The 13,718-nt window shown below is 43.4% G+C and overlaps 2 protein-coding genes across 3 annotated transcripts in view; one reads left to right on the forward strand and one right to left on the reverse strand.

The window, feature by feature from the left end:
* Window positions 1-56: 56 nt before the first annotated feature.
* Window positions 57-11,742, reverse strand: cog2 (component of oligomeric golgi complex 2). 2 transcript variants are annotated; one of them, XM_064950324.1, is made up of 18 exons: window positions 11,530-11,742; window positions 11,045-11,206; window positions 10,656-10,715; window positions 10,442-10,522; window positions 8,890-8,993; window positions 7,790-7,898; window positions 7,456-7,635; window positions 6,943-7,067; window positions 6,291-6,417; window positions 5,944-6,083; window positions 4,662-4,723; window positions 4,348-4,499; window positions 3,883-4,068; window positions 2,726-2,798; window positions 2,399-2,541; window positions 2,074-2,213; window positions 1,513-1,693; window positions 57-622 (listed from the first exon to the last, which is right to left on the reverse strand). In XM_064950324.1, exons 1-18 carry the CDS (start codon window positions 11,584-11,586, stop codon window positions 515-517), a joined length of 2,190 nt encoding a protein of 729 aa, XP_064806396.1. In that variant the 5' UTR covers window positions 11,587-11,742; the 3' UTR covers window positions 57-514. The 2 variants fall into 2 exon arrangements, with proteins under 2 accessions (XP_064806396.1, XP_064806395.1); XM_064950323.1 differs by having other exon boundaries at window positions 10,650-10,715.
* Window positions 11,743-12,578: 836 nt separating this feature from the next.
* The window catches only part of LOC135523564 (piggyBac transposable element-derived protein 5-like), a 36,326-nt gene continuing 35,186 nt past the window's right edge, over window positions 12,579-13,718 (forward strand). The window contains exon 1 of the mRNA XM_064950327.1: window positions 12,579-13,253. Coding sequence (XP_064806399.1) covers window positions 12,941-13,253 — 313 coding nt within the window. The 5' untranslated portion in view covers window positions 12,579-12,940. The remainder of the gene's footprint in view (window positions 13,254-13,718) is intronic.

The raw sequence follows: 13,718 nt of genomic DNA on the forward strand, positions 1-13,718 counted from the left end.
TATCAGGTCACCCCTCATAACAGCTGAACTTGAATCACATTTACACAACAACATACAAAGATCGAAAGCTTTTATTACCAAGGTTATTACAACTTTGAGTCACCTTATTTAAAAATCTACAATCTCATCCTTCACCAACTCTGTTTACGATGTACAATATCTTTATCCTTCACTAAAAAAGTAAACCAAGAAGCTGCCCTGGTCTACTTTTTGCCAGTATCTCTTTTGTATGATGACAACTTGCATTATTGAACGTACAGTGAATTCTCAGGCAGGCATAGAGGGTTAGGGTTAACCCCCTTTGACCCTATTACATTACATATTTTCTGTTATGAACAGTCAGGGGGCCAGTAAGAAATATTGAATTACTATTGAAAATTAAAATGTTGAAGGTCTCTTGATTTCAATACCATCTTTCATATGATTAGCGTTCAAAATAAATAAGACCCAGTCCCTCATTGTGCTTTCTTCCTTCTAACTACGAGCATAGAGATACATTCATATCGGTGCAGGATTATGGTACAGCCTGCTCTGATGGAGTCACGTCCTGTGCTTCTTGGACCAAGTTATTTAGTGTTGAGAACATGGTGATGTCAGCAGGTTGCAGACCCATCTTCTGAATCTGTCATGGGAAACAAACATTAAATTTTATTTGTCACATACACCGAATACAACAGGTGTAGGTAGACCTTACAGTGAAATGCTTACTTACAAGCCCTTAACCAATAATACAGTTAAGAAAAATACCCAAAGAAAAGTAACAAATAATTAAAGAGCAGCAGTAAAATAACACTAACGAGGCTATATACAGGGGGTACCGGTACAGAGTCAATGTGCGGGGGCACCGCTTTGCTGAGGTAATATTATCCCCAAGCCATAAGACTCCTGAACATCTAATCAAATGGCTACCCAGACTATTTGCCCCTCTACCTACATGTACATATTACCTCAATTACCTTGATTAACCGGTACCCCCTGTATATAGCCTTGCTATTGTTATTTTACTGCTGCTCTTTAATTATTTGTTAATTTTATTTCTTATTCTTAAAAAAAAGAAGAAAAGAAGGTCTACGCCTGTGGTATTCAGGGCATGTGACAAATACAATTTGATTGAATATGTACATGTAGGTAGAGTTATTAAAGTGAATATGCATAGATAACAGAGTAGCAGCAGTGTAAAAGAGGGGGGGGGGGCAATTCAAATAGTCTGGGTAGCCATTTGATTAGATGTTCAGGAGTCTTATGGCTTGGGGGTAGAAGCTGCTTAGAAGCCTCTTGGACCTAGACTTGGCGCTCCGGTACCGCTTGCCGTGCGGTAGCAGAGAGAACAGTCGATGACTCGGGTGGCTGGAGTCTTTGTGGTATTGGAGGCTTACCATCACAACAATTATTCTGGGGTTTTCCTGACCTGCCTTCCTTCCCATTGTTTGAGTTAAACATACTGTCTTTCTATAACATAGTCAAAGGACAAATACAAGATAAGTTTGGGTTCTCTAACAGGGTGAACCCTACCTGCTCTCCCAGGTACTCCACATCCAAGGCCAGCTGCAGGCGGATCTTGCTGTCATCTGTGGGGCCTCCAGTGGTACCTATCGTGTTGGTGGTTGCCGTTTTCCTCGCTTGCTTCAGTCTCTTTAAACTTTCCTCCATTTTTTTTACGGAACTCAAAACATCTGATATGGCTTCGAAATATCTGCCCAATGTCAAGATGGAAAATTAGTATTTTGTGCTTGGTGGAGCAGACCAAAAAGCTACTTAAGTTTGTGAGGTTGACTGTCCATGAATTCAATTCAATTGTTAGTTTGTGTCCTTGTGTGGTGCAATTCTTAGGACAAAACATTGTGACTCACTGCACTAGCCCTAGAGAGTCAACCTAATTTTATTAAATATTATTAGAACACATTACCAGGACTAAAAACTTTGGCATGCATTCAAATTGAAAGCTGTATATGTGGACTAGAATTATCTTCACAGGATCTCATTTTCCCATTCATGAAGTGGTCTCCAGCCATCTCTTACAGTATACTGTACTTGCCTACACAGGAAGTCTAACAGACAGCAGAGTCCCCCTACCTGTGAGTGCAGTCATTGAGTGCGACCCGTAGCCAGTCCTGGGCGATGGAGGGCTTCACCATGTCTTTGGAGTCGCTCAGGAGCTGGTGCAGTGGCCGCAGGGCGTTGTCCATGTAGGCAGAAGCTCTGAAGGGAACTTCCTATACAGTAGACGAAGAACAGGCACATATTTTCAAGCTTGTGACTGCTGTGACTGTGGTGCACTTTTCAATATTTTGGTACTATACAGCAGATGTTCTCTAATAATCTTAGTAACGTTGAAGCCTAATGGGAGCACTGCTCCATTGTCTTGGGACGATGACGCCTGAGCGGCAGGCCTTCTCACTTTGTTGGTCCTTCGGTATAGTCGGGGGACCTCAGAGGCACTCTTCAGGAAGCGAAAGCACCTCTCAGTTAAATGCTGAGTCATCTTGCTGTTCAGGGTGGGAATGCAGCCAGACAGGGAGGCTTTGGAGTCTTCTAGGGCCTCTGGGGAGAGAACACAGGGCATGGAAGGACACTTGTCAAAAAGGCAATCAAAAGGCACTATATCAACTGACTTGCAGTAAGAGAACAGTAACAGCTGATGGAATAAGTATCATGATTGAACACTGTCTGGAGCAAGGTATCAGTTTGTGCATTTAATCTTTCAAGCATGATGATGACGACATACCTCCAACAATTACAACGTTTTTGTACCCAATGACCTCCAGTTTCTGCATAATCATCTTAGAAAGTTCCGGAATCTGTGAGAAAGGCAAATGTTTAATGGTAAAGAAAACTAATGATGCAAAAATAACAAGGTTAACGCAATTGCATATCTATGTTATGTTGCCTACCCCTATAAGTCTTTCTTAAAATTAAAAACCACATCTATTAAGAAATGTGTAAAAAAAAATAGTCTTCTTGGAAGGTACTGACCTCGTAAAACTGACCATCCTACTGATCCTCGAACTTGGTGATGTCATTTACAAAACAGCCTCCAACACTCTACTCAACAAATTGGATGCAGTCTATCACAGTGCCATCCGTTTTGTCACGAAAGCCCCATATACAACCCACCACTGCGACCTGTACGCTCTCGTTGGCTGGCCCTCGCTTCAAACTCGTTGCCAAACCCACTGGCTCCAGGTCATCTACAAGTCTCTGCCAGGTAAAGCCCCACCTTATCTCAGCTCACTGGTCACCATAGCAGCACCCACCCATAGCACGTGCTCCAGCAGGTATATTTCACTGTTCACCCCCAAAGCCAATTCTTCCTTTGGCCGCCATTCCTTCCAGTTCTCTGCTGCCAATGACTGGAACAAACTGCAAAAATCACTGAAGCTGGAGACCCATATCTCCCTCACTAGCTTTAAGCACCAGCTGTCAAAGCAGCTCACATATCACTGCACCTGTACATAGCCCATCCCCATACTGTATTTATTTAATTTATCTTGCTCCTTTGCACCCCAGTATCTCTACTTGCACATTCATCTTCTGCACATCTACCATTCCAGTGTTTAATTGCTATATTGTAATTACTTCACCACCATGACCTATTTATTGCCTTACCTCCCTTATCCTACCTCATTTGCACATGCTGTATATAGACATTTCTACTGTATTATTAACTGTATGTTTGTTCATTCCATGTGTAACTGTGTGTTGTTGTACGTGTCAAACTGCTTTCCTTTATCTTGGCCAGGTCGCAGTTGCAAATGAGAACTTGTTCTCAACTAGCCTACCTGGTTAAATAATGGTGAAATAAAATTACATTTAAAAAATACAGTACAAAACTTAATTGGCTTATTTTGCAGGATCTTGGTCATGATTGGTCCATATCACTACCTGGTCCTGTAGTTTGTCCACATCGGAGGCTATAAAAACCAGCTGTTTGGTAGATAGGGTTGCTGGGCTGCCACTCTCACTGCCCCCATCATCCTGAGAGGTGCGACTGGACGTGGAGGAGGCGGAGCTGGGGAGGGGCCTCACAGGGTCTTTACTGACCTCCGTGGAGGGAGATTTAGTCAGCATCTAGGAGACAGGGTCCAGAAACACCAATCATGACAACTTAATAGGACCAGCATTTCCTTTCATAGTATTCACATGTTCATTCCTGCTGCTTTAAAGCACTGGAATACTGACATATGCTGCAGGCTACATTGAACACTAGATTAATAGAGGTATCACTGAATCCATAGACACTATGTACAATAGCATTAATATTGTAGTGGAAAGGTTGGGTTTCCATGTTGGAGGAATTTTGGGTTGCCCTGTTTGAGGAAAGTTGGGTTCCCATGTTGGAGGCTGTACCTCAGTGAGGAACTTGGAGTAGCGTGAGATGAGCTGCAGGGTGAGCTTCCAGAAGCGGTGAGACAACGGGGGCAGGTAGACCTTTTCCGCCCAGCACCTGACCAAGCTGTTCCACAGCACCTGGGACACCAGCAGGTGGTAGCAGCTGCCCGCTGAGGAATAGAGTGTGTAAGGGGGTGGGGGTGGTGGTGGGGGGTGGGGGGGGTGTAGGGAGCAGGTAATATAAGCCAGCATGTAATATTGCCTTTTGTGGTAATGATTAATGAAATATAAACTTATCCATTTATACATTAAAGTTGAGTATAGCTACTAACCTGGTGCTGCCTCTAACCCATCAGCAATAGCATTCTCTAAACATGCAGCAATTTCCTTGTACCTGTGACAGAGATCGGGAACAACAAGTTAATGCATCGCTATTAAACACATAAGCTAGCTTGCTTATTTTGAGCAAAACAGTTCTAAATTGATTTTTCCAATCTCCATTTTTGTAGAAATGGTATTGCAAAAGACGATGATTATTCTTTATAATAAGATAAATAGCATAGCGCATTCTCAAAACAATCTTGACTGTAAAACAGATAGTAACTGCCATTACACAACATGCAGCTGTAATGGAATTGAAAGCACACAATTTGAAGCATGTGCAGCATGATAGACTTTCCATTGTGAAATGTGCAGAGGCTGGTTGACAAACAGTGCAAGGCACAGAGAGTCCAACAACCTTCACGTTGACTCTATAGAGGATCAATATTTCCTTAGAGGGGGTATTCATCAGGAGCCTTGTGTTGGACACAGTTACTTATAACCCGTAACTGTCATCTTCTTATCTCTATGTGTAACATGATATCAGCACAATATCCAGGAAGTAAAACTGATGACTGGACATCAGCAGGGTAGGTGATAATTAAATGGTGCAAAATCAAGCACAGAAGGTCAGTACAGGATGCACAGAAGTTTGTTTGTTTGGCCCTGTCCGGGGGTGTCCTCGGATGGGGCCACAGTGTCTCCTGACCCCTCCTGTCTCAGCCTCCAGTATTTACGCTGCAGTAGTTTATGTGTCGGGGGGCTGGGGTCAGTTTGTTATATCTGGAGTACTTCTCCTGTCCAATTCGGTGTCCTGTGTGAATCTAAGTGTGCGTTCTCTAATTCTCTCTCTCTTTCTCTCGGAGGACCTGAGCCCTAGGACCATGCCCCAGGACTACCTGACATGATGACTCCTTGCTGTCCCCAGTCCACCTGGCCGTGCTGTTGCTCCAGTTTCAACTGTTCTGCCTTATTATTATTCGACCATGCTGGTCATTTATGAACATTTGAACTTCTTGGCCATGTTCTGTTATAATCTCTACCTGGCACAGCCAGAAGAGGACTGGCCACCCCACATAGCCTGGTTCCTCTCTCGGTTTCTTCCTAGGTTTTGGCCTTTCTAGGGAGTTTTTCCTAACCACCGTGCTTCTACACCTGCATTGCTTGCTGTTTGGGGTTTTAGGCTGGGTTTCTGTACAGCACTTTGAGATATCAGCTGATGTACGAAGGGCTATATAAATTAATTTGATTTAATTTGAGAAGTCAAAGGTTATGGAGCACGCAGCTACTCACCGGAGCTGGAAGTAGACAGGTAGGTTCCACTTGTTGTGGAAGCTCTGATAGGAGGCGTGAGCTCTCAGTCTCCTCACACTGGCTTGGGAGCCACACTGCCTATCAAACTTCCTCACAAAATCCATGCTGATTGTGTACCTCTGAAAAATAGATACAGACATGAACCGAATGAGAATCTGGTCACTCTCTCCTACGAGTAGAGTAGGACTTGTCAGGGTCAGTGTTTCCATTACTATTTCCAAGCTCTGTTGAACACTGACAAAGAGACTGGCTTCTAATGGTTTTATATGACGCCATAGGACTACTTTGATGCCAGAAGAACGAGATTGGGTCGCTACAGTATGTACCTCATAAAAGGTGTCAGGGTTGCCCGCGTTGAAGAGAGAGGGGATTCTCTCCTCGATACCTTTGATGATTTCAGGCCAAACAGAGTTCACCAAGAAGTCGTATCCAGGCACTATGTCTGCCTTTTCACTGGACAGACAGCAGAAAGCAAAGACATGAGAAAGAACAAATAAGAAATTCATAGGTAATGAACGTAACTCAAATAAAATTGTATTTGTCACACGCGCTGTGAAATGCTTACTTACAAGCCCTTATTAATCAGCTAGACAGTCTTACTAAAATAGAGTTAAGAAAATGTTTACTAAATAAACTAAAGTAAATGTAAATAGTCCGGGTGGCCGTTTGATTAAATGTTCAGCAGTCTTATGGCTTGGAGGTAGAAGCTGTTAAGGAGTCTTTTGGACCTAGGCTTGGCGCTCCAGTATCGCTTGCCGGTGCGGTAGCAGAGAAAACAGTTCATGACTCATGAATTTTTGGGGCCTTCCTCTGACACCGCCTAGTATAAAGGTCCTGGATGTCAGAAAGCTTGGGCCCAGTGACGTACTTGGCTGTACGCACTACCCTCTGTAGCGCCTTATGGCCATTCTACCATATACTTTCTTATATCTGTCGGGAGAAATGCCTTCAGAACATTGACATCCAGCTCAGCTATACCTTGAAATGGCCATTCCAGTCACCTCGCGCAGCAGTCTACAGTGATGCGGCACAAACTCTAAGAGCTTGGTGTACATTATTTGAAGGCCATTGGGGGTGGACTTGACCAGCTGTTCAACGATGACCTGTTGACAACAAAATAGTCAGGTGATGTAGAGGAAGCATAGAATTCATCTTTGAAGAAGAACACAGTACATTAAGTTCTTGAATTGTCCATTTCCACATCATTTCGTAAATATATTGGTGAGCTGGACACTAAGAGAGTGTCCCAGAAACCAGATTAAGTTTACGCCTGGACTTAAATGCAATTAAAAATCATGATTGTTAGTCCAGGAGTAGGCTTAATCTGGATTAATCTTTATATGCTATTTAGCAGATGCTTTACAGTCATGCGTGCATACACATGGATGGTCCCGGGAATCGAACTCACATTCCTGGCGTTGCAAGCACCATGCTCTACCAACTGAGCATACAGGACCTAATCCTGACAGTTCCGCTCCCACACAACCTCACCTCATCCATGTAGGGCTTGACCAGGACTTGTCCCACCAGCGCCTCTGCGTCCCTGGTCTTGTCTATGGTGGCGTAAGTGCGTAGGCAGTGACGCACAATATCCACATTGGAGGTCTGGAGACCCTGTATAAGGAGCCCCTCCAAAGACTGCTGTAGCATGGACGTGATGCCGGAAATACGCTACAACACAGATCATACACAGACAGTGTCAGTAAAGGAATCTTGGGCAGGCACGGCCATTTTCAACCATTAACCTTCATCTAGTTTGTGTACTGAAAATCAACCCCAGAAATGCAATGGTGCTGTCAGTGTTGAATAATACGACCTGACTTACAGGCCTGACTTTGTCCAGCAGGGGCATGCCCTTGCTTTGGACAGCATGGAACTGCAGCTGGTTGAACTCTGTGGCAATCCGCTCCAGAATTTGGCCAGCTAAGAGAGGACTACAAAGCAAAAGAAACAGCAAACTTAGAAACTGAAACATACACCAATATATAGAATACATAACATGATGAATATAGCTGACATAGCTACAGGGATAGGAGTAGGCCCTGAAATGCTGGCTGGATGCCATATTCTCAGAAAATATTAAAAGCAAGGTCAAAATTAAAGTTTCAGTCGGGGATCTTAAGCACATATTGTACAAATAGGTTACGTAACATATAAGAATTGCCCAAAAAAGAAGGATGTAAACACATCACACAAAGTGGATGACATAGTACACAATTGAATCTCGGTTACACAAAAGTCAAATTTTCTGGGAAAAATTAGCAAATTATTATTATTTTTACTTCTGGAGGAAATGCAGTTAATAATTGTGAGTCTCCTCCCTCGCTAATGGAAAAACTGTCGGCCAAACCCCTCCCTTACACTAACTTAGCCCGTGTTGATCATGGCCAAAAAGCACATTTTGGTATTCATTAATTTTTATGATATAGCCAAATTTGACTTTGTGGCTATGGAATCTAATGGAAACGTTTATCATCCTATCATCCACCAGTTTACGCACCGCCTTCGCCCAATCCCGATTCGTCCAAATAATCTATACACAATTGAATGAAGTAGCACAAAAAAAATGGGGACCCGTTTTGGCTAGTGAGCACCACTTTCAAGACTACTGGTTTAAATTACACAAATGTTCCGGAGGATCACTTGTTTTGGTACTTTTTACGCCTTTTTCTCCCCAATTTCATGATATCCAATTGGTAGTTACAGTCTTGTTCCATCGCCTCAACTCCTGTACGGACTCGGGAGAGGCCAAGGTCAAGAGCCATGCATCCCCGGAGAATCACTTTTAAAAAATGGGGTAATGGCTTCTTTCTGTGACCTTGCCTCATCACTAAATTAGATGCATCCGTATGTTAGAGACTATAATATGTCATATCAGCAAAAAGCTGATGCAATCCGTAAAATGTTTTTTTTTTTTTTACATACCTGCTTATCTCAAGAGATGTTGAGTCTTTTGAGTTCTGAGAATGTAGGATTTTTTCAATCTTCTCTACTGATCGAACAACTTGGATGAGTCTTGTGACACACATCTTGTATAGGGGAACAAAAAATGAGAAACACGACCGTTTAAACAGACTCATCTCTAGCATCCAGCTACACACATACAAATATACTGTATTTTACAGAAACACAAATGTCTGAAATGGTAGACACACTATATATAAAAAAAAGTATGTGGACACCCATTCAAATGAGTGGATTCAGCCATTTCAACCATATCCGTTGCTGACAGGTGTATAAAATCGAGCACACAGCCATGCAATCTCCATAGACAAACAAGCACAATACCTGTTCGTCGGGAGCTTCATGAAATGGGTTTCCATGGCCGTGCAGCCGCACACAAGCCTAAGACCACCATGCGCAATGATAAGCGTCGGCTGGAGGGGTGTAAAGCTCGCCACCATTGGAAATGCGCTCTCTAGCGTGATGAATCACGCTTCACCATCTGGCAGTCCAATTTTTTAATGGTTCGGGCTAGGCCCCTTAGTTCCAGTGAAGGAAAATCTTAACTCTACAGCATACAATGACATTCTAGACGATTCTGTGCTTCCAACTTTGTGGCAACCGTTGGGGAAGGCCCTTTCCTGTTTCAGCATGAAACACAAAGCAAAGTCCATACAGAAATAGTTTGTTGAGGCCTCCCGAGTGGCGCAGCAGTTTAAGGCACTAGATCGCAGTTCTAGAAGGGTCACTACAGACTTGAGTTTGATCCCGGGGTGTATCACAACTGGCCGTGATCGGGAGTTCCATGGGGCTGTACACAATAAGCCCAGCGTCGTCTGGGTTAGGGGAGGGTCTGGCAAGGGGGGCTTTACTTGGCTCATCGCACACTAGTGACTCCTTGTGGCGGGCCCGGCGCCTGCAGGCTGACCTCTGTGGTCTGGTGAACAGTGTTTTCTCAGACACTGGCTTCCGGGTTAAGTGGGCGGGTCATGTTTCGGAGGACACATGACTTGACCTTCGCCTCTCGAGCCCGTTGGGGAGTTGCAGCGATGAGACAAGATTGAAATTGGGGAGGAAATGGGGGTAAAATACAACAACAAAAATATAATAATGGTTTGTCGAGATCAGTGTGGAAGAACATGACTGGCCTGCACAGTGCCTTGACCTCAAACCCACTGAACCCTTTTGGGATGAATTTGAATGTCGACTGTGAGCCAGGCCTAATCGCCCAACATCAGTGCCCGAACTCACTAATGCTCGTGACTGAATGGAAGCAAGTGCCTGCAGCAATGTTCCAACATTTAGCGGAACACCTTCCCAGAAGAGTGGAGGCTGTTATGGCAGCAAAGGGGGGACCAAATACATATTAATGCCATTGATTTTGGAATGAGATGTCCGACAAGCAGGTGTCCATATACTTTGCGTCCTGTAGTGTATAACATTGAGTGCCACATTATGAGTCATAATACCCATAAAACCCAGAGGTCAAACGCATACTTTTGGTCATGTACTGAATAAATCCAGGTTAACGAACCTTTTTGTTTTGCAAGTCATCTTGCTTTGATAGCTGGTTGTCAATGGCTTGGATCACCTCACTTACAGATGTTCTCAAGCTCTGAAAAAAATAAAGGGAGAAAGATACAACATACATAAATAGGACAAAGTGTGTGACCAAGTCAACAGCAATGAAGGTGAAATCAATGTATCATAATATGAAAAAAAGAGTCAAACAGAGCACATACCAGTACCTCTTCTTGCAACTGACCCAGTGGCACTGATAGCTGGTTCAGGGCTTTGTCCATTCCAACCTGAATAGATGATACATCAAGTATGCCCATTATTCTCTCCCTTATTCTTCTACTACTGTAGTTATTAGGCCTAATTGACATTTAAAAGTCCTGATCTTAGCTGGAGCAACTGTTTGAAAGAACAAACAGGCATCTCATCATCACACCCATTTAGATTGCTACATCCATACTGAGCAGATTCCGCTGATGCTCCCAGTTTCTTTCAAGTGACATCGTTAGAAAATAGGATTGCCAACTTGTTATTTGGCTACAAATGCATGGTTGTATCGTTCATTAATGCCACGTGTGGGTGTGGGAGCATCTTGGACGTGACAGCCATAGGAACCTACCAGATTGGTGGAGAGGTTGACAAAGTCTGCATAGTCTTTGTTGATGAGCTCCACCATGGCTGTTTTGAGGAGTTTGTAATACATCTCAAGGTCCTCGCGCATCTCCTCCAGCTGGACATGCTTTCTGCAATCAGCAACAAACTGATCCACGTCGAAGTCATCCTGAATGCAACAGAATATGAAGAAGAAAACTACATGATCAATCATGATACATGTTAACGTTAGCTAGCCAATGCTTATGCAAAATCTGTCCAGCAGAAACTAACTTGCAAGCTGTTTGCCATTTCTAATCGGGCATTAACAGTTTGATGAAGAAGGCTAAATACGAGGAGACAAATTTAGGCGTATATAAATTAGTGTCTTCTCAAGATGTGATAACATGGAATGAAGCCAGTTTGGCTGATCACTGCTAGCTGACCTATGGCAATACAAGCTAACGTTAGCTTGGAAAAATGACATTATCTTAGCTACTGTTAGCTAACTACCTTCATAAACACGTCTTTGTCGAAACAGAGAGAATCCGGCCCCTTTGGCAGATTCATTTTTCTTTCGTACTATCCTTGAAATCGATAAAGGCTGGACATGTAGTTATAATATAAAGTTAAAAAAGGTTGCTAAATCATTTGTGAAGAGGGGAAAAATACTGAAATTATACTTCCGCAAACATGGCAATGTACCACCACAGATAGAACAATGAGACAGATATTTCCCCGGATGTATAATGTGAAGCATCCGGTTGGTGTTTCCACTCACTACCAAATATGGTGATGAGAGGAAGTCCATTGGCTAGCATTGGGAGAAGATTTTTCTCATTTATGAAACATTTGATCTCAATGCAGTTTTATTTTTCCAAAACTAGTATCTGTTACAGAGTAAGCTACGTTTTGTAGACTTTAACCTGTGCCAGAGTAAAAAAAAAAAAAAAATTGTAGTTTAGGAGTGCAAGGGCAAATTGAGTTATTGCACACGCGCACTTCAAAGAAAATATGCAACTACATTGTAGAACGCGCCAATAGGCTGTCGCCAGCTCGTGCTTGGCTCTGTCAACCTCCTTGCGTGTTCTGCACACTATGATTAATTTTCTACTGTCAACCTCCTTGCGTGTTCTGCACACTATGATTAATTTTCTATCTTGGGTTAGTTTTAAAAATCTTTGGAACCATACCAACAAGATGACTGGGGCGACCCCGTCTATTGCACCCCCACAGGGCGCCAAGGGGAACGTTGATTGTTTTATTCTAAGCATGGTGGTCTTAGAAACAGATTTTATCATACAAATCCTGACCTGCTGTTGCTCTCCTTTTCACAGGATATCATTCAACATTTTCAAAAATGACTTTAAATAGTTCCTGTTATTGCAATGTCATTGAATAATCATACATGTATTTTATATTCATATCATAAGCAAAAATCAATGTATGGGGTATATGCAGGTTCTAACCGCATCAGAACACAATTATGCTTTAATACCGTAAGATTTGACGTTACAGTGAGATAACAACGCTATTGGCCAGTACAGGAGAGCAACCAGGTCAGCTGACATGTAGATACCGCGTATTCTGTGAGGTCTCTACACAGTACGAGCCATCAACGAAATTGCTGGCCCAACCAGGATGCGCAGAGAGTGATAAATATTGATTATTTCGGTCTCTGTGCGCAGCGCGGAGGGGAACTTCAGTAGCCTTGATGAGGACAGCTCCCCTCCGGTCGATGCTTTGAAGAAAGGGGAGAGCCGAAGTTAGCGCATCACAAGTCAAGTCTGCAGTAGGCCTAGCATAATTATCAAACGTGCACAGTGGGGAGTGTGGGTGGGTAGGTGTGTGTGTGTGGCACGGGTTTTTCCCAGTATAGTTGCATGCCGAATATTGTGTAAGCTACCAAGTGCATCGACGAGCGATGGCGGAATGTGGAATTAAGGCGCTGTCTGTCCTGGAGGCGGCCCGCTCACGCTACGAGAGCTTGCAGATTTCAGATGATGTTTTTGGGGAATCGGGAGATGACAGTAGCGACAATCCCTTTTACAGCACTTCGGGTGACTCGAATTCGGATAACTGTTGCTTGGAGGCCGGGGATGATCAAAGGGCAGGTGAGACTGGGAATTGTCAAAACGGAGGTCCACCCGGGTCTATCTCAAAGACTCAAGCAGAGGAGGATGGATGGAGCGACACACTGCAAGATATCACGGTGGCCCCCTACAACGACACATATGGTATGTCATTTCAAGGATAAAGCCTGGCTTGAATTAATAGGTTAATGTCATTATCTCCATCGTGTGTGTGTGTGTGTTCTCTATCTCGTGAGCGTGCGTGTCCATCTAATGATGGATGATGATGATGATGATGATTGTAGGTCCTGATTGAACAGCAGGCCCAGAGAGTGAGAGAGAAAAAAAGGCAAAGTTTCCTTTAAGGATCATGACACAATATGGATTAATTGCTTGGAGAATTGTGGCTTATTTGATTGGTCAGAATCTTAGAAACAATGAAGTGGCAGTCTGTGAATGTGGTGGAGACACAGGACAATGAGTTAACAGAAATGCTGATCCTCCCAATTAAGTAACTCAGGAAATGGAAATGGGCATAGAGGACATGTTGCAGAGGAGCCTAAGTGAATTAAAGACAATATTGGCACAGAACACATGTTTGAGCTCTCTCTGCCTCTCTCTCTGCCTGCC

Source organism: Oncorhynchus masou, chromosome 31 (assembly GCF_036934945.1).
Source record: "Oncorhynchus masou masou isolate Uvic2021 chromosome 31, UVic_Omas_1.1, whole genome shotgun sequence".
Lineage (NCBI taxonomy): Eukaryota > Metazoa > Chordata > Actinopteri > Salmoniformes > Salmonidae > Oncorhynchus > Oncorhynchus masou.